Source organism: Lupinus angustifolius, chromosome LG19 (genome assembly GCF_001865875.1).
Source record: "Lupinus angustifolius cultivar Tanjil chromosome LG19, LupAngTanjil_v1.0, whole genome shotgun sequence".
NCBI classification, from domain to species: Eukaryota; Viridiplantae; Streptophyta; class Magnoliopsida; order Fabales; family Fabaceae; genus Lupinus; species Lupinus angustifolius.
This window is the reverse complement of record NC_032027.1, coordinates 16,393,528-16,413,369: the sequence shown is the minus strand read 5'-3', so window position 1 is coordinate 16,413,369 and position 19,842 is coordinate 16,393,528. Positions and strand designations below refer to the sequence as shown.

The 19,842-nt window shown below is 32.2% G+C and overlaps 4 protein-coding genes across 11 annotated transcripts; 2 read left to right on the top strand and 2 right to left on the bottom strand.

Annotated features, from left to right (window-relative positions):
• LOC109334906 (probable leucine-rich repeat receptor-like protein kinase At5g49770) lies at positions 396–7,054 on the top strand. 2 transcript variants are annotated; one of them, XM_019570906.1, is made up of 18 exons: positions 396–514; positions 1,023–1,143; positions 1,240–1,311; positions 1,702–1,776; positions 1,887–1,958; positions 2,442–2,606; positions 2,694–2,768; positions 2,940–3,011; positions 3,094–3,165; positions 3,294–3,362; positions 3,482–3,559; positions 3,723–3,860; positions 4,128–4,609; positions 4,916–5,068; positions 5,173–5,309; positions 5,432–5,651; positions 5,969–6,204; positions 6,571–7,054. In XM_019570906.1, exons 1-18 carry the CDS (start codon positions 436–438, stop codon positions 7,042–7,044), a joined length of 2,790 nt encoding a protein of 929 aa, XP_019426451.1. In that variant the 5' UTR covers positions 396–435; the 3' UTR covers positions 7,045–7,054. The 2 variants fall into 2 exon arrangements, with proteins under 2 accessions (XP_019426451.1, XP_019426452.1); XM_019570907.1 differs by lacking the exons at positions 396–514; positions 1,023–1,143; positions 1,240–1,311; positions 1,702–1,776 and having other exon boundaries at positions 2,442–2,575; positions 2,674–2,768.
• LOC109334348 lies at positions 7,866–10,102 on the top strand. The gene is made up of 2 exons (XM_019570072.1): positions 7,866–8,341; positions 9,770–10,102. The coding sequence occupies exon 1, from the start codon at positions 7,898–7,900 to the stop codon at positions 8,309–8,311; it is 414 nt and encodes a 137-aa protein (XP_019425617.1). The 5' UTR covers positions 7,866–7,897; the 3' UTR covers positions 8,312–8,341; positions 9,770–10,102.
• LOC109334345 (ethylene-responsive transcription factor ERF091-like) lies at positions 12,610–13,518 on the bottom strand. Its single transcript, XM_019570065.1, has one exon. It carries the CDS (start codon positions 13,516–13,518, stop codon positions 12,685–12,687), a length of 834 nt encoding a protein of 277 aa, XP_019425610.1. The 3' UTR covers positions 12,610–12,684.
• Positions 16,501–19,209, bottom strand: LOC109334346 (D-tyrosyl-tRNA(Tyr) deacylase). Of its 7 annotated transcripts, none has more exons than XM_019570068.1 (7): positions 18,953–19,209; positions 18,768–18,865; positions 18,214–18,354; positions 16,995–17,020; positions 16,838–16,893; positions 16,688–16,756; positions 16,501–16,644 (listed from the first exon to the last, which is right to left on the bottom strand). In XM_019570068.1, exons 1-6 carry the CDS (start codon positions 19,171–19,173, stop codon positions 16,729–16,731), a joined length of 570 nt encoding a protein of 189 aa, XP_019425613.1. In that variant the 5' UTR covers positions 19,174–19,209; the 3' UTR covers positions 16,501–16,644; positions 16,688–16,728. The 7 variants fall into 7 exon arrangements, 6 of the variants coding, with proteins under 6 accessions (XP_019425613.1, XP_019425611.1, XP_019425612.1 ...); XM_019570066.1 differs by having other exon boundaries at positions 16,501–16,645; positions 16,691–16,756; XM_019570067.1 differs by having other exon boundaries at positions 16,501–16,646; positions 16,694–16,756.

Genomic DNA, 19,842 nt, shown 5'->3' with positions numbered 1-19,842 from the left:
ACTTCAAGACATTCTAGTTATTCTTAGGTTGGACCAATCAACATGAAAAATTGAGCATTTATTATCACTTAATATTTTCTTATGGCTTTCATCTTTTGAATATTTCATTGAAAATGATATTTCAGGGAATTAATCAATCAGAATTAGATAAGACTTCATCAAAAGTTCTTAAACATGTTTGTTTTTCTGCAGTGAATATATGATAATTGTTGGTGGCCATCATGGAGCAATATTTTATATTTACTGTTACATGCAAAAACCATTGACTTAGGAAAATATATTAGTTACCCAAATTAAAGACTATCCACTATCTTTTGTTGATTCAGTATTTCCATTTTGTCATACCACTAAGTCTTTTTGTTTTCCTTGTTAAAGGATCATGGATTATTTCATGCTCTGAAAGCTTAGATTAATTTTGTTATAATCTTTTGAGTAATGGACCAACAAGATAATGTGTTTCTGATTCTTATTTTCCAAGTTATGCTTGTAGCAGCACAGACATCAAATGAAGATTGTAAGCTCAATTCAACTTTTGTAACATTTTGCTCTCTATTTGACATTTGAGTATGATTATCACATTATTTGCATATATTCTTTCACAACTCATGGAAAAAGCAAGGACTAGTTTGGAATCATTTTTTTGGGTTTCCCTGTGAAGTGCACATTTTTTTCAATTTCATTACAAATGGATTTTACTTCCTTATCTAACAGACACAAATTCATTCTTCAACTGCTACAATTTTGTATCACTATTCCTTGTGAACAACTTCACCAAGCTATCCCATGCATCAAACTTACTATTTGGAGTTAAAGTATACTATAAAAAAATCAATCAAAAATTTCATGACCTTATTATTGATAGAAAAAAGCTGCATTTATCTATGTATTGTCTCCATATTTTTTGTTACCATATGATACTTTGGAGACATTATTTTACTATAAGAATGATTGACTTATTTAACACACTTGAAATACTTTAGAGACATACTATAATAAAAATTGACATCATTTTCTATGTGCAGATTCTGGGCTACAATTTCTAACACAGTCATGGACTAACAAACCACCAAATTGGGTGGGTTCAAATCCTTGTGGTAGTAATTGGGATGGAATTCATTGCACCAATTTAAGAATTACTCAATTGTTAGTTCTTGGTTTCTTTGGCTCCTTCAAATTGATATCAAAGACTATATCTTACTTTCTAATTCTATTTCAAAAAATAAATGCTTTTATTTTCAGGAAACTAGCAAGCTTAAATTTGATGGGTCATCTTTCTTCAGCAATCCAATCATTATCTCAACTAGATACAGTGTAAAGTTTCTACTTCTCATATGTACTTAAATACAAAATATTGATGTGATTAAATTATCGACAACGATGAAGTCCTTATCTAATAGGTGGATCTGTTACATATATTTATTGACAAAACATTAATTTCTACTTATTTGCTAATTATTTCGCCTTTGTTTTTCATAGCCATAAAGTTAAAATTCTTCATCAAACCATCAAATGATTAAAGGTTGCCTCCATGCAAATTAAGGTTGTTTGCATTGTGACTTTTGAGGTCATGGTTAAAGCCTTTAGAGGTTGACTAAAAGCACTAAAAAGTGACATTTTATTTTGATAAGGTGTTTCTAGTTATGTGTGGATGCAATAGTTATTTGCAGCTAAATTATTTACTGGCTGTTTTTGTTCATATAGGGATCTTTCTTACAACACAGGCTTGACAGGAACAATTCCAAAAGAAATAGGAAACTTGAAAAATCTAAAATCCCTGTAAGGAAGATTATGTAGAACATAAGCTGAATAATCCTTCTAACATTTTGTCTACACTACCTTTTCTTTTCCTTTATAGAATGTATTATGCTTTTTGATATGTTTTCTAGTGCACTGGTTGGTTGTGGTTTCTTTGGTCCTATTCCAGACTCAATTGGATTTCTAAAGCAGCTGACCTTTTTGTAAGGACTCTATCTTAATCTTTTGCTACAAATTTTATATCGGCATTAGACTCCATCTTGTAGAAAAGATGATAGAATCGTGCCTTATGTGATTTGAACATGCATGAAGGAGGCTGTTAGAAGTCCCGATAAGAAGATTAGATCAAATGAAGGTTAGTGCAATTTCTAGAAGAAAATGGAAATGATTAGGAAAGATTTAGAGGCTAATGCTTATGACATCATTCGTTCTATCATGTAGCCGACCCCACACCTAGTATGATTAAGGCTTGATTGTTTTTGTATTATATTCTCATCATTAAAAGTGTAGTAACAGAGAATGAGGCTTCATATGAAACATCTTCTGTAGGGGTGCAACATTCATTCATATCATGTTCATTTGATAAAATTATCCAACTTTATCTTAGATACTGAAAGTTTCTTCTCTATGGGCTAATATATGGAAAATCTTGTATCACTTATCACCTCACTGATTTTTTCATGCAGAGCACTGAATTCTAATCGGTTCAATGGAAGTGTTCCGAGCAGCATCGGCAACCTATCCAATATTAACTGGCTAGATCTTTCTGATAATGAGCTTGAAGGACCTATTCCTGTCTCTGATGATCAAGGACAACCAGGTCTTGACCTGCTACTTAAGGCCCAACACTTGTATGTCCACTCTCATATTATTGCACTAACAATACAGCATAGTTTCCATTTCATTGAATGATTTAAGACTGTCTCCCCTTTTGGCAGTCATTTGGGGGACAATAAGCTCTCTGGTCAAATACCGCCAAAACTTTTCAACTCGAGTATGATTCTAGAACACGTGTAAGCTTCATTATATCTTATACTATTTACTTTCAGGAATTTCGAAAACTAAATAAGGGCATCGAAGCAATGTTAAGGTCCTCATGTCATACAGATAAAAGACTAATATTTCATATACGTCTAAGTTCACTAACAAGGTGATACTATCCTCCTTAATGTTCTTTTTGCCAGGCTTTTCAGCCATAATCAACTAGCTGGTACTATTCCGCGCACCCTCAGTCTTGTGACCACAGTGGAGATTGTGTAAGTATCTTGTCACATGGGTCAAGTGACTAAGTTCACACAATTATGATGTTTTTGTATTGAATATTTCTCTTCAAAACAGGCGCTTTGATAGGAACGGATTAACCGGGGGATTGCCTTCAAACTTCAACAATCTAGAAAAGCTTAGTGAGCTGTAAGAAAACTAAAGAAACATACTCCTATTAAACTTCACAATTCATATTACTTTATCTGTAAAAATTGCTTTGTTTTCCTTAACAATCAATTTTATTGAGGGAAGGGATTGACTATATTTTTTTGCAGGTATTTATCTGACAACAAGTTCAATGGCTCTCTGCCGGATCTAACTGCAATGAATAGTCTCACCTATGTGTAAGTAGTTAAATAGTATTATCTATCGCGCTATTTTATTAATTGCATTGAAAGTTTAGTATCAACTAGACTCTTAATTGTATAGCCTAAAAGAAATGCTCACAATGATTATGTTACAGGGATATGAGCAACAATAGTTTCACTTCTTCCGATAATATTCCTTCATGGGTTACAAGTTTGGAATACCTGACCACTGTGTAAGTTATCCCTTTCTCCTCAACTACCTTTCTCTATTTCTCTCAACACAAACATAGCCTTATATTACTGGTGTGAGTATTACTATCTTGTGAAACAAAATATTAAAGGACTAAAATGATGGTTACTGACTTACTAGGTGATTGTCCTGAATTGTGGTAACAGGATATTGGGGGACAACCAGCTCAGTGGCACATTTAATATCAGCAATGGCTACAGCAACAGTTTGCAACTCATTAATTTGCAGAATAATGCCATAACCGATTACAAGCCGGGAAACCAAAAAATAAATTTTGATGTAATGTAAGCTTCATTATATGATTCCACAGATTTTTATCAAACAAAACTAGCAAGTTATTTTTGGGTACTTGTAGTTCTGTTTTCTAATAAGAATCTAACATGTTACCCTTGCTATATTTTCATCAGAAAACAACACAAGTACTTAGCGAACAGTAACTAAATTTTGTTCATTTTTATTGGGGTTTTCTACATCTATTTGAGTAGACTCAAATCAAAACTACTAGCTATTTTCCTTTTCTTGTCTGAGGCAGTTATCTAATGATTTTGTAGACTTACTGGCAATCCAATTTGTCTTGAAAATGGAGTTTCTCAACAGAGTTACTGCCAAGTGCCTGAAGTCATTTCCTCATATTCGACACCACCGAATAATTGTTCACCTCAAACATGCAGTAATAGTCAGATTTCCAGCCCAAACTGTAGGTGTGCTTATCCCTATACAGGAAGTCTGGTTTCTAGAGCTCTTAGCATCTCAAACTTTAACACAAGTGACTATAAAGATATTGAGAAGTCTCTGATGGATAGTTTTCGAGCCCAAAATCTTCCCGTGGATTCAGTTTCTCTCAGTGATCCAATGAAGAACTCATCCAATGATAACTTTCAGTTTACTCTGTGTATATTCCCATCCCAAACTGATCGTTTCAATAGAACTGGAGTTTCACAAATTGCTTTTGTTCTAAGCAACCAAATATACGAATCCCCAGAGTTCTTCTATCCTTACTTCTTCATTGGTGCCAACTATAGATACTATGAAGGTGATTCAATATCTCATTATGAACTATAATTGCTAAAGATTAATCCGTCAATTTAATTCTCCAAAGATGGTAGTGTTACCAGTTAGGTCCTTGAAAGTTTTGTTAACCTTATTTCTCGAAAGTTTTAAAATATCACTAATTTGGATGATTTAATCAGTGACACAACTTTGGAGGACCTAACGTAACTAGTAATACTATTATCTTCGAAGGAGTAAATTGTCTGTTTACTCAAATGCTAAATTCTTTGTTTGATCTGTCCGATAATTATCTTATCATCTCTCACACGGTTACTCCGGTGTCATTCAGGAGAACCTAAAAATTCAAGCTCAGGACACATTGGGATTATAGTTGGTGCAGTACTTGCTGTTGTGGCCTTACTTGTGCTAGCAGTCCTTGCAGGGATGTATACCATCCACCAAAAAAGAAGAGCGCAAAGAAGTAAAGAGCAGAACCCTTTTGGTGAGAGATTATAAATGCAAACTTGGCATAAATAGTTGAATTTTGTCCCTTGGTAGGAAATTTACTAGTGGTATTTTACTGATCCAAGGTCATTTTAAATGCAGTTAATTGGGAACAGAACAATAATAGTGGCATTGCTCCTCAGTTGAAAGGAGCAAGATGGTTTTCTTTTGATGAGTTAAGGAGATACACCAACAACTTCGCCGAAGCCAATACGATTGGATCTGGTGGATATGGACAGGTTTGTATTAACGCTATCTTATGGCTATCTTATATCTTTTCACATTTAATGAATTTCATTTCGGATACTTGCTTCAAAAACATCAGAGTATTTTCTTGATGTAATTAGTCCTCGTTCACTAGGTTTACCAAGGTGTTCTTCCCTCTGGGGAATTGGTTGCAATCAAACATGCTGCAAAAGAATCCATGCAGGGCGCTGTTGAGTTTAAAACTGAGATTGAACTTCTATCAAGGGTGCATCATATGAATGTTGTTAGTCTTGTTGGTTTCTGTTTTGAGAATGGCGAACAAATGCTGGTGTATGAGTACATTCCAAATGGATCTTTAATGGATAGTCTTTCAGGTACTTCTAATTCCATCACCACTCCATATGTAGAAAAGGAATGGTTGGGTATATCAAATCCCATGAAAGTATTACTGTAAGGTTTTTGTTCAAGGTGTGGTATCTCATTTGTTGCTGGCTCTTTACTCTTCTCATGGCCACATTCACGGGTCCTAACAATAATGACGGATTTATGATAAATTTTCTTCATTGAATTTGTACAATCTTGACTATTATTGAGTTTACAAGAAGAATTCAATGATCTAATTAAACAAAAGCCATTCAGGTTCCTCGCGAATTTCTTAGTCGATTTTCTTCGTTGGACTTTGTATATGTAGGAAAGTCTGGGATATGGATGGACTGGATAAGGAGACTGAAAGTAACATTGGGTGCAGCCAAGGGTCTGTCCTATCTTCATGAACTTGCTAACCCACCAATCATACATAGGGACATAAAATCAGGCAATATCCTACTTGATAGTCACCTCAATGCAAAAGTTGCTGATTTTGGTCTCTCCAAACTTCTTGTTGATAGTGATAGGGGCCATGTCACTACTCAAGTCAAAGGAACAATGGTTTGTATAGAAAGCCTTAAACTCCTACTTTATGAAGCAGCATATATCTTAGTTTAAAAGACATTAAATTTAGCAGTAACCAAAATTAATAGTTTAAATAGTTCTCCACCTTTAAAATTTCATACACATGAAATCAGATTTTACTATGTAGCTACTCAATCATAAACTAATTTCTAAGGGAAAAACATAAAAGTTACTTGCCAGTATCACTTCTTGGAATGTTTGGTACACTGCTTAGAATCTAAACACTTAAAACTGGTAGAAGTAAGTTTCTGTTTAAAACAAATTTTGAATAATATGTAACCATAAAGTTGATATTTTCAAGAATGATAGCTGCTGCAAATTTGTTTCAATTTGCTCTCACAGGGGTACTTGGATCCTGAATATTACATGACCCAATTGCTGACCGAAAAAAGCGATGTATACAGCTTCGGAGTATTGATGCTGGAACTAGTAACAGGAAGAAGACCAATAGAGCAAGGAAAGTACATTGTAAGAGAGGTAATGAAGATAATTGATACATCAAAAGATTTATACAACCTTCATTCCATTCTAGACCCAACCATAACAAAATCCACAAAGCCAAAAGGTATAGAAAAGTTTGTGGAACTGGCATTAAGGTGTGTCAAAGAATATGCACATGAAAGGCCTTCAATGTCTGATGTTGTAAAAGAAGTTGAGAACATAATAGAAATTGTTGGTATTAATCATAATTCTGAATCAGCTACAACATCAGAAGTTTATGATGTAGAGAAAGGGGGTGATGTTATACAACCTTATGGCAATAAAGATTTTAACTATAGTGGAACTTTTCTATCAGCAAAGGTAGAACCTCAATAGTTTTGCTATATTTTTCACATGTAAATATTTTCCCCCTTCATGTGCAATCATTGAGGTGTGGTGTGTAAATTTTGTATTCAATTTCCCTATGGATATCATATACTTGTGTGATATAGAAAATGATGAGTGTTCAACCTCGAATTCATTTGTTTCAGTGCATTGGAAAGTGTATTTTTAACATTAACAATGGTTTTTTAGAAGGGGTAGGAGAAAAGGAGTCAATTTTTGAATGATTGTAATATTTGAATGTAAGTATACTCTTCAACGTTAAATATTCAAAAGATAGCATGAATGTTATTTCTTATATTAAACATCTATTTGGTCTATCATGTTTTTCATGATTACATCCATAATAAATTTAAATTATCCTAACTTTTGGAACGTAAATACTATATTAACATTAATAGAATCATTCACATGACATATTAATTACGACAATTTCTTAATAGATTTTTATATGTTAGCAAAAAAACTCATGCTATTTATTTTTTAAAAATTTAAATACAACATTGTTTTGTATCAATTTTTTATTTAAAAAAATATAAGTACAAAACAATATCGTTTTATTTCATTTTTTTAAATAAAGACATAAAAGTAAGTGATTTTGTGTTTGTACTAATCAAGCTATCCTTTAATTTTTGTTTTTCTTCTTTTCTGATGTACCTAAAAAATCAAGCTATATTATTAGCATGTGACTTGAAATTTGTTTTGAATTATAATTCAAATTTAATATATAAGTGAAACTATTTATTCTTTTACCTTTTATGGAGTTTTATTCTTATGCCACGTGTCCTTTATGAAACGTGGCATTGTTGGCAAACAGAACAATAGAAAGAGTGTGTGTTAGGGATTCATGTCTGATTTTCGATTTCTAAGGTTGTTCTTCACCATGTCTGAGAATAAACCCAAAACCCCAAATCCCGTTCCACCATCACCATCATCATCATCTTCATCTTCTTCTTCTTCTTCAAATGGAAATGGGAACAATGGGTTTCTGAATAGAACCAAGTATTCAATGGGACAAATAAACCCACCAGAAACAGTGAATCCAGATGCAGCAACACTGAGAGATCAATGGAGATATGCAATTAGGGAATATAGTAAATGGTATTCTCATGCTTGGGGCACTGCAATTTTTGCTGGACTTACATTTTTTGCACTTGGTTGGGTCATCAAGGGTGAGAATCCTATTTCTTCTTTCCATTCTTCTCCACCACCACCTTCCTCTGAATCTTCCTCTGATGCTTCTGAAAAATCAACCTCGTGAAATCATGGTTATGATGGAGCACTTTATTGGGTGAGTTATTTGATTTATTATGTTTGTTTATTTATATCTTGGAATTGAATTTGGCTTCCTTCAAAATGATTATTTAGCAGCCTATTATATTAGGGTTAACGATGTTGTTACTGTGTATAAATCTTTACATTGACGGTCGTAAATGAGACATACATAATGTATTAGCTTATTAGGGTATCATAAATCCCTAGCCATGTTTGACAAAACTAGCATAAAATTGTGAGGTTTCAGCTATGATATTGTAGGTGATGGCTGTGAAATTATTTGATTGAGTTAGAGATGTTTGGCAAAAAGAAAAGTTGTACAACTAGCTGAAATGTATTAAAGTTGACTTAAAAGGACATATAATGTTATACTGAGTTGGAATAAAAATTGTCATTTGCCGAAAAATTAAAAGGGAAAAATGAGAATGCAATTATTGACAACTCTGAAGTAATGTAGTTTTCAAAAGCTGCAATATCTGTTTATTTTTCCTTTAATAAGCAAGTTGACAAGATTTTTGTGCAAGTCTAAGCTATAATATGAGTCAGTTTCCCCAAACAGGCACGGTCGAAAGGAAAGGGTCTCTCTCGTTATAAAAAAGATGGTAGAATCTTGTCTAAGTTGTTTGAGCATATGTGGAGAAGATCAGTTGAAACTTTCATTAGAAGAGTAGATCAAACAAAAAGGTAGACTAGTCGCTAGAGGCTAGAGGCAGTATGAGACAAGAAAAACAATAGGTGAAACTATTAAGATTTGTTTAGACATTGGTGGATTGTTATGGACATGATTTAACATTCCAGCATTGTTTGATTCATACAGTTAATCCCACTTAGTAGAAATATGCTTGGTTGCTGTTATTGTTCTTGTTATTTCCTAACCATCAAATCGGAATGAATGGGGTTCAAGAGATGCTACAGAGTATAGTAAATCATCTAATCATACTTGGGAACTGAGAAACACTGATGATATTGTATTTAAGCTAGAAAATTGGATCTCAGCTCCTTACAGTAGAGGAAGGTCCTCTAGAAAACCAGAAACAGAAACCAAAAAATAAGGAAAAGAACAATATGAATCCACAATGAACAGTCCTACGTGGCTACACCTAGTCGCCTATCCATGCCAAAGGCCACCATAACCTATTCTCAATATTCTTCCTTTTCTTTACACCCCTCCTGGATACCACTCACCGCCCCACTCTTCCGATGCCACCTTTCCATACCATTATAAATTTCGGCTTGAAGTTTGAATAAAATTAGACTTGTAAATTGATAATATCCGCCTTCCCAGGCTCGGTAAACAGAAGAAGAATTGTTTTTTATCCTCATCTTAGTACCTTCAATGTTTGTTACACTAACCTCCTTGTCTCTGCATTTGCATAAAATTAACTTGTCTATATCTCGTGCATACTATCTCCTTTCATCTGTTCATGCAAATATTAAATTGCAGCTGCTGTTCAATGGAATTAGCCACATAAGAACTGTGTTTTAACTTACAAAGTGTCCTGAAACCTTGATTGGAGTGCTCTATGGATGCTTGCAATAAAGTCTCATCTCATGACACAATTTCTATTTCGGTTTTCTTACATGAGTACTTGCCACTCTTTTGATGTGGGTTTGTATTGTTGATGAATTTGTTTACCTTATTTTGTGTAATAATGTAGAATTAAAAGTTTGTACATATTCAAATGCTTCACCCTCAACTTACAATTGATGGGTGATTATAATCATTGCAACTTCAACGCATTTCTTCTACCAACCACAGGTATTGTTCATGCTTTCACTATAGTTAATATAGTAATGTTCTTTAATATAATATATATTTTGTAAACGTTGAAAAGTCACTAAATGGTGCTAAATATTAAGGTTTTTACATTTCATGAAGACTGTCATTAACACTGTTACTAAATGCTTACTATCAAAATACACCCCTCTCAATGATTCTATAAATGTTGCATTAAAAATATCTTAAAATCAATCTAGATGATGTATAATAATTTTGAAATAAGCAGATCCAAACAATTGACTCCACCAACAAACAAATAGCAAAGTCAATCCATTCTTCCCTACGTTCAAATAAACCATCCTCCCAGCCACTAAAATATTCTACTCCTATAAAAAATAAATATTTAAAGTGAAGTTTAGGGTGGAGAAATGTAGAAGCAACTATAATTTGAAGTCAAGTAAATAAATTTACAAGATTTGAAACATCACCTTTATATTACAAGGTAAACAACAATCCTAACCTACATTCTAAAACTTCATGATACGGTTATTGTTCCATGTTTTCTTCTCACTCCTCAAAAAAAACTTACAAATCATCTTCAATAAATAAACAAACAAGAAAAAAATATTATTGTGTAAAACAAATTTTTTTTATTTCATACATTGTCTTATTGTGTAATATGTCATCAATTAAAAAATTAAATTTTTTAATATTATTATTGTTTTTATTTTATTATAATTGACCCAACATAAGGTCCGAGACAAAATCCAAGACTATATATATATATTCAATGCATGTGCCCCATTTATTCCAAAGATTAAAGCAAGATCATACCCACTTAACACAAAATCTTCCACAATTTCCCTTTGTTGAAAGGTTAATAAAAGAAAAACAAGATGGTTGAGCAAGGATATGGCTTGGAACCTATAGCTTATGATAAAGCTGCTTTCAATATGAGAGGTTCAAAAGCTTTGCTTAATTTCCCACCTCAACTATTTGCTTCTGCTTCTTCTATCAACTTTTCTTCTAATCATGGTTTGAATAATAATCTGGATTGTTCTGCTTCAAGTACTGCTAGTAGCACTTCCATGAATCCCATTACTAAGAATGAATTCTAGGAATCTTTTGAAGTCTTTTTTATACTTAGTTGGTTTATATGTATGATTGTATCAATGGTTTTGATTTTAGCCATGAATTTTGATTGTATGTGTTTGTAAAAAGGATCGAGAAAAAATTGAATATGATACTAATCATGAATATGTTAAAGAGGTTAGTAACTTTTTTTATAGTCCTTGTAAAATTTTATGGTTTTGTTTTAAGTGTTGTATGTTTCTGTTTCACAAGGGTCCTAGAGTCTGTATATAAAGGGAGAAGTGTTCTACAAAATAATGGTACAAGTAGTAAATATATATTTTTGTATGGCATTTAAAATCTTGTTTAGTTGTGTAGAATGATGAATATTCAGACATCACGAACCAAAACCTTAAGTTAATTGTTTAAGTGATTTTCTCTTTCAATAAGTGTCACATAAACTCTTGATAGTTTGATCTTAGGTGATTTAGTAAGATCTTACACCACTAATTCAACATTAGTTACTAACTTAACATTTGATTAAGTTAGACAAATGAAAAACATTCTTTATCTAACCTCGCAGGACACAGCCATTGTTTAATGGTAATGATGCATATAATTAGAGGTGTCAAAACGGACTATCCGGACAAGTTCGGGCTAGCCCACATTGAGTTCGGGCTAAGCTCGACCTGACCCGCCCATTTTGACAGCATGCAATAGCTTGGAAAGGATGCTCTTATGGTAATATTTCCATTAAAGATGCATACAATGTCCTTATTTATGAGATCAAACTAGAATATGGAACTGGAAAGGTAAAAAGTGTACAAATACAAACTCTAAACTCTATTATAAAGGCACCCATGACCTGTGAGGCTATGAGTCTCACTTCTAATCTCATGTGGAACACTTATTCACAAACATACTAATCATATTTTACTTCTATAAAGTATTTTAAAATGCACTACACAATAATCATATAAAAAGTTAGAACTTATGTGCAAATTAAGTAAGTTGTGATTTTGAGTTAAAAATAAAAAAGCAAAAGAAAATGTAATCATCCAACTCGAAGTTTAAGAGTTTTTTTTTATAAAATTTAGTGTGGAAATTGTATTTGTTAGTAACTATTTTGTAAATAAAATAATATGGTACCGAAATCACAATCTCTATAAAAATAGTGAATAAAAAATTGGAAAGGTAAACTGTGTTGGCTAAGCACAACTTATTCTAAGATGCACATAGGTAATATTTTGAAAAGTTGCATCATATAGGTAAATTTTGGGTCCTTTATAACAGTTCTGTAAACTTTCCTAGCAACTTATATGGTCCAGAAAATACTCATCAACCATATGCCAATTTTATTAACACAGATATAAGATAAGAAAAACAACAACTTAGAAACTAGTTGAGACAATAAGGCAACAAATTAAAATTAAATGACAGAGCTATATTGTAAAATGTTAATAATATATATATAATAATGATCTTAGATAGTTCGTTCTACCAATACATCATTTGTAACTTACAACAAATATAGCTAAAGATATATATTGTTAATAATGAAAATTCTATCAAAAAGAAGATAGCAAATTGTCCAAATAATCAGTACCTAGGTCTTGAAATACAAGAACATCTATTTCATTCTCTAACATACCTTCCAATGTTGCCACCCTTTTTGTTGCAGGTTGTTCATTCATCACCATCATATCAACAAATTCTTCACCTTCCCTTGATACCCTTTTCTTGGATTTGTAACAATTATCTTTGTTCTCAACATTTGTGCATGTGCATGTGCATGCATAGCAACAACCCTTTTGAGTACAAGTTGTGGAAGCACAAGTAAACCCTAAAGCCTTTGAAACTGTCTCAAGTGGGAAATTTAGGTATGCTTTAGAACCTCTAATTCTTAAAGCAGCTTTATCATAAGCTAAAGCTGCTTCTTCAGCTGTATCAAATGTTCCAAGCCAAACCCTAGCACCTTTTTTTGAAGAGTCTCTAATCTCTGCTGCATATTTACCCCATGGCCTTCTTCTTACACCTCTATAGTGTTTTGCAACCACTTTCTCTTTTCTTACACCATCTTCTAACTTTTTAGTAACACTCACAATTTCCAAATTCTTGTTACTTGTAGAATCTTCTGTGTTGTTTGTAGTTGGAAGAATACCATCTAAAACTTCTTCCCAAAAATCAGCTCCCATTGATATCCATCTTCCTAAACTTGGAAGTCTTTGTAGCATTTCCATAGACCCATCTCTTCCATCAAGATTAGGCAATTCTTCCCAAGAATTACAAGATTCTGCTACTTCACTTGTTCTTCTATTTGCTCTATCACTACTCATAATTTTAGCCCATACATTCTCAAGAATCTCTTCAGAATTTGCATGGTTATTATTATGAATATTCATGTTAGCTAGGTTAAGAAATTAAAGGACAACGGATATTATGAAAGATGATATATATAGAAATGTTGTGAAGACTTTTATGACAGCTAAGATTTGCTTTAATCTGATAAATCAATGGAAACACGGTTGAAAACTTGTAGATTAATACAATAGCTAGCAAAGTTTATGCATGATTTCATGATTCACAGCACTAAGATAATTTTAAAATAAAAATGGCTTATATTATATTATTGGTTGCTTATTGACTTGTGTGCTTATTCAATCATTTGGGACTTCATTCAATGTAGGTTCTCTATACTTTATGCATTGAATTAAAATACATTATACTCAAATTCAATGATAAGAACATTACGAAACATAGAGGTAGAAGCATTTGAAAGCTGGCATGAGTGTACTTTTTTTTGTTTTTTCTTGGAGTTTATAATCAATTGAACACAGATATGTTGTCTTATATCTTATCTCATGTTAATGTTAATGATAATAAAATAAAAATAATAATAATAATGAAATTTTAATTACTTATCATCTTTTCATTAACATGATATAATGTATGGGATAAGATATGAGAAAAATATCAATTTGACACAACTATTTTAATTTAATTTAATGTTTTATATGGTCAACTACCCAAATATAGTTTACGTGAGGTGCAAGTTATACTGAATTTGTTTGGTATTCTCATTGACTATGCCTCATATTGCATTAATTGGCTCAATGCACTATATGATAATTATATGATAGTCCTCGATCGTACGAAACCCATGACATCATTTGCTGAAATTAACAGAAAATTATTTGAGTACCAAAGATAAAGCAAAGGGGAGAATCAAGAATGTATAGTTAAAATACTAAATTATCTCTCACGAAATTGATGGCATTAATAAATATTTGACCTTGGTGGTTGTTTATAATAAAAAATATAGATAAGATGTAATGCTATGACATTAATAAATATTTGACCTTGGTGATTTTTTACAATAAAAGATATAGATAAGATATAATGATGCTTTTGTTTTTATTTTCTTTTTATCACATTAGTGTGTAGGAGATAAGTCTTCCTAAGCATTTCTCTTATTTTTCTTGAGGATCTCATTTCTCATGGCTATTTGTAGAAGGAATTAATATATATACACTAACAGTGTAAGTGTTTTTTACACTGACAGTGTAAGTGTTTTTTACACTGTCAGCAAATCTCCATCATTCATATGTTAATTATTATTGATTTTCAAACAAAAGTATTACAAATCAATGGTGGATGATGTGCTGATAGTGTAAAAAATTTTACACTGTCAGCGCCCAGATTTTAAACTCTTTGTAGAATTAGTATTTTGTGAGGTTAATAAATAATTTTACTTACAAAGGAAAAAACAAAGCTTCTATGCAACAAAATGCTATGAAAATGTTCCAAATCAAAACAAGGTGGCATGAAGGAATCTAGAAGGAGAGTTTCTTAGGGCCAAGAATTGTAGGTTTGATTAAAGAAGTGATTGATTAAGGGAGGGATTGATATAAAATATAAGCCACACGGTTGGGCATAATAAATTAAAATATATATCTATAAGCGTTTCAACCGAAGGGCCAAGAAACTTGACCTTTAAGCAAAAAATGGAAGCGTGGGCAAAGACAGAACCAACTAGACATGGTACATACGTGGAAACTTATGTGTTTGATGGCTGAAAAAGTAATAAGTAGGTGTAAAGTAAGAATGTGATGAATGTACAACTTTATAGTAAATTGATCTCAATTCATTGAAATTGCAAATGAGTAATGATATCTTCTTATACTAAATCCTTGTATAAAAATTATCGTATTTATAAGAAAATGATATATATTACTTGTAAATTAATATTAATAAATAAAATATTATTTTATGATACATGTTACTTTCCTTATGATGTATGAAAATTTGTAGGATAATATTGATTTGCTAATGTGATATCCCTCCAATTATTTCATCTCACTCGTGTGTATATTTGTTTTAACACATTCTTAAGGTTATTTAAAGCAAGGTTATAAATGTGCTTAAAGGCATTTGAGATCCAAACTATGATTATTTTTTGCCAAATCTAAACTAAAAAAATGAATGTGATTCTTCACATGAAGTTGAAGTTAGAGTTATCTAAGGAGATATTAAAATGCATGAATATTCATATGCTACATATTTCAATGGAATCAGTTAAAGTCCCATAACGAATTGGGTAGAGATATTTTTCCTTTCCTTTTGTTCATTCCACCTCATTTAATCATCCACAATTTTTTAATTTAATTCAATTTTCTATATAATTATATAAGGGTTGAGATCTAGAAAAAGGATCAAAACTAAACTCAAGTAATATTGACTTTTAATATGTAATTGCACTTTTATTTGTAGGATTTAATATGTAAACACTTTTATCCACCATTGATTTGTTAACCACCATTGATTTGTTAATCACTATTAACTCTCAAACAAAAGTAACCCGTGATAACTTCACTTAAAATTAACATTATTAGTCTATCCTAATTTCTATTAAAATTTCTCTATTTTGACATTGTATTTTCTTTCTCTAGCATATTTTTAATAATTTTCTATCAATACATGTTTGCTTAGTTCGGATGGCACATACATGTCTACTTAAATTTAGATTGAAATATTCAAAATGTCGGCTAATATTGCAAAATTTGAAGACGACGTAGTACAATTGTGATTTCATATCATGAAAGATTACACGTCATTGTTAGGAAGATATCTCGATCAAACCATCTTCATAACATTATGTCTAATGAATAATGATGGCACTATTGTTCTTTGTTTAATATTCACTACATAATTAAAATGAGTGCATCAATGCTAAATAAATTGATTTCGTAGATGTATAATTGCTAGAAACATGACATGGAACCCTTGTTTGGATAGAGTCCAGTCGCGGCTACACTTTCATTCATATGCACCCCAAATGAAGTGAAAGAAAATTTAGAAAATCACTAAGAAATAACTAACAATTACAACTTAATCTGATAAATTAATTTTGAAATCCTTTCAGCATAATGGAGAAGAACAACCTCAGGCATACTAAGTTGAATAGTATTACAAAATTGGAATGTCATTACATTGGCAGAGAATGAGCTTCAAATGGAATAAGCAAAAAATCACTGCTTACAAGTTACATTTGGTCTTGTTGACAAAAGGGTCAGAATTCAAACTCACATTCATCAAGGCAAATCAACCAGTGGTCAAGATTCTGCTGCATCAACAGTATTCCTGAATGATTGAATTGTCAAAAGAAGTTTATGATAGAAAAAGGGAAAATCACTTTCTTCAAAGTTAATATCATCTACTCACTTGGATGATTGTGAATCAAGCTGCATGGTAACCGGTCCATCGTTAACTAAATTTACCTGCCAGTCATCACAGTGTGAGGATTTTTAACATAGGCATTGTTAAGGTATTGTAACAATAAAGGCACCCATACAAAGGAATTAGGAAATTGTAAGTTTACCTTCATCATTGCCCCAAATACACCATCTGCATAAGAAAATTGAAAGGAGCTTAAGTGGAAGGTTGAAAATAATTTAAAAGTGAATGAATACCAAAGGATATTTGTATTGACAAGTTACATAGAACAACTAATGTTTCCAATCATAGGCCACGAGAAAAGAATTGAACAATCATCATGATTATAGGCACTTTCAAGAGGATGTTCTTTTTAATATAACAAGCAATAAGTTAAAAGACATGTCCCATAACGGGTAATAAAAGGAATGTTGACAACAAAACCTACATGCTAAACAAACTTTGAATTAACAATAACTTGGACTTGATTGAGAACACAGAAAGATTGCACTGAGTCACTGCCATTGCATTCATCTTTGTTGGCCTAGAACATCCCTCTGTTCTGTTGGGAAATGAGAAAAATAAAGGATTTGATAGCAGTTTTAGTAGACAATGGACTGGCAGCACTTTAGTGACTGACAAGAATTGTCAACAATGGTACATTCCTCTGAAAACCTCTATAATCTGGGAGGATTCTGCATATCCAATGAGTCACGCTGGTTATATTAAAGGATATTGAAGAAGATAATCTAATACCGTGATTTCCTGCTGACGAAAAAGGAGGCAGCGTTGTATGCTATAGCATTCTATATGGGGACATCGACACTAGATCATTCATCCAGTTGGCTAGGTCTATATTCTAGTTCGGTTATCACACACTAGATACACTTTCTCTTATAATAATGTATGTTTGAAGTTCTAACTACATTGATTACTTATAAACTGTTAATTTAGTATATCAATGAAAATGCTACAGCTCAAATAACACAACAACCAAGTCCTTCCTACTAAGCAGATTCGGATGCATGGGTCAAATACTCAAATGATGTCATAATATCCTATCTATAGTTAGATACTTACATGGTTTCCTCATTTACCATATTCATCATAAAGAAAGTCTTGTATCAGTAATGTAAAAAAGTGAACAATTGCATACCTAAATAAACCATATACTATGTACCGATAACATCTAAATCATTCTTAACGTTTTTGCTTGCCTGTGGTTTTTCTTGGACTCCTCTATCATGTATAGTGATCTACTCATCTTAATAGGGCTTCTATTACGTTCTCGACACATCCAAACCACTTATCTACCATCTACATAAAAGAACATCATTTAAAAGGAAGCTTGTGTATCTTGTAATACAGAATTGAAACATACATACCTTTTATAGCATCTGGGTTATAGGCATTCCTAAACCTGTCAACTAAAGAAGCATAGAAGGTCTTGGCTTGCTGAGGTGGCATTGCAACGTGAAAATCAGGCTTGTTACCCTTGAGGAATCCATACAAGGTAAACTGACTCACTAATACAATTGCATAAAAACACAAATCATTAAAAAATTCAACTAAACCGGACGACCACATGCACGAGGCTCCCACTCAAGATCCGGGAAGCTAAGAGTCTGTTTCCAGAATCATAACCTTCAGGTCACAAGAGAAACATAATTGTTGCCCCCGAAGCTAAACCCTCTAAAATTAAAGTAGAACAATATTAAATGTTCACTTTCCAATCATTATTGAGAAGAAAAAAAAAAAAAAAATGTATGTACTGATAGTGTAAGAGTTTTATATACTGTCACTCTATCATCTAGCATTCATCTTTAATCATCATTCACTCTTCAAAATAGTAACGAATAGTAATATATACCGACAATATATAGATATTATGGTCATTGTTGTAGCATAGTAAAAGTTGAAGGTAAAGAGTGAATAATACCTAATAGAACTTGATAATTTTTCTGGATGACACTATGGTCCCATGTTTTACCATTATTTTCATTTTGGAACAATCTCATATTCAAGACCTTCCGGCATCTGAGAAATAGAATAATGAAAAGTTATAATTGGAATTAAAAAAAAACGAAGAAAAAATAGAACGGGGAAAAAGGAATAGAGAAGAACATGTAATCGGCGTCGGAATCGGAATCGGAGTGGTGGATTCCGACAAGGACGAGAAGGCCAGGTCCAATTTCAGAGACGATGCGGCCATCAACTTCGACGGAAGCAGATGCAACTCGCTGAACCACTGCTCTCATTGCTTTCACTCTGAATCTTTTCCCAATGCTAATTGCTCTGCGTTTCCCAACAGGTAGACTCACACTGGGCACTAACAATGATTGCATATTTTAATCGCTCATCCATTTCATACTTCTTTTTACTTATGGCCGCATGCCAAAAATTTATAATTGGATTGGTTTCGGTAGGTCTAGTAATTAACCGAGTCAACTTGACATTCGATCGAAATTTAATTCAATATTCAGTTTAATAAAACTGGTTTATAAACCAAATGAATTTAACTTCAACTCAAAATTGAGCTAGTTAAATAAACGAACCGAATTTGAGTCAAATATAGTTTGATATATATATATATATATGTGTGAGAGTGGCTATGAAAACAATAAATTAGTATGATACAAATATACATAGATATGATTACGATTAAAAGTTGGTTAATAGTGATACAATCACTTAAAAAGTTATGTGTGCTTATCTTTTAATCTTCATAATTCAAATAAGATCTAATGGTACATATTGATAAGCTACATAAATTTAAGTTCATTAATTCACTAGAAAGTTCATAAATTTTAATTGAGCTAAACTTGAACTATAAAAATAGTTCGACGTTGAACTCGGCTCTACTCTAGCTTATCCTTAACAAGTCCAACTGAGCTAAGTGAAATTTGATTAACTCGTTTCCGCTCCTAGATTTATCCACTTAAAAAGTTTGATTTTTTTTATCTTTTTAAATTACTTTTATTTTTAAATTTAAATTAATGAATAAGAAGTTTAAG

Coding starts and splice junctions, on each gene's coding strand:
- LOC109334348 (XM_019570072.1), top strand. CDS start 7,898: ATGTCTGATTTTCGATTTCTAAGGTTGTTCTTCACCATGTCTGAGAAT.
- LOC109334346 (XM_019570068.1), bottom strand. CDS start 19,173: ATGCAATCATTGTTAGTGCCCAGTGTGAGTCTACCTGTTGGGAAACGC. Junction 17,021..18,213: donor TAACCCAGATGCTATAAAAG/GTATGTATGTTT, acceptor TTTCTTATGCAG/ATGGTGTATTTGGGGCAATG. Junction 16,757..16,837: donor CTTGATTCACAATCATCCAA/GTGAGTAGATGA, acceptor TCAATCATTCAG/GAATACTGTTGATGCAGCAG.
- LOC109334906 (XM_019570906.1), top strand. CDS start 436: ATGGACCAACAAGATAATGTGTTTCTGATTCTTATTTTCCAAGTTATG. Junction 3,166..3,293: donor CTAGAAAAGCTTAGTGAGCT/GTAAGAAAACTA, acceptor ATTTTTTTGCAG/GTATTTATCTGACAACAAGT. Junction 3,861..4,127: donor AAAATAAATTTTGATGTAAT/GTAAGCTTCATT, acceptor ATGATTTTGTAG/ACTTACTGGCAATCCAATTT.
- LOC109334345 (XM_019570065.1), bottom strand. CDS start 13,518: ATGAATATTCATAATAATAACCATGCAAATTCTGAAGAGATTCTTGAG.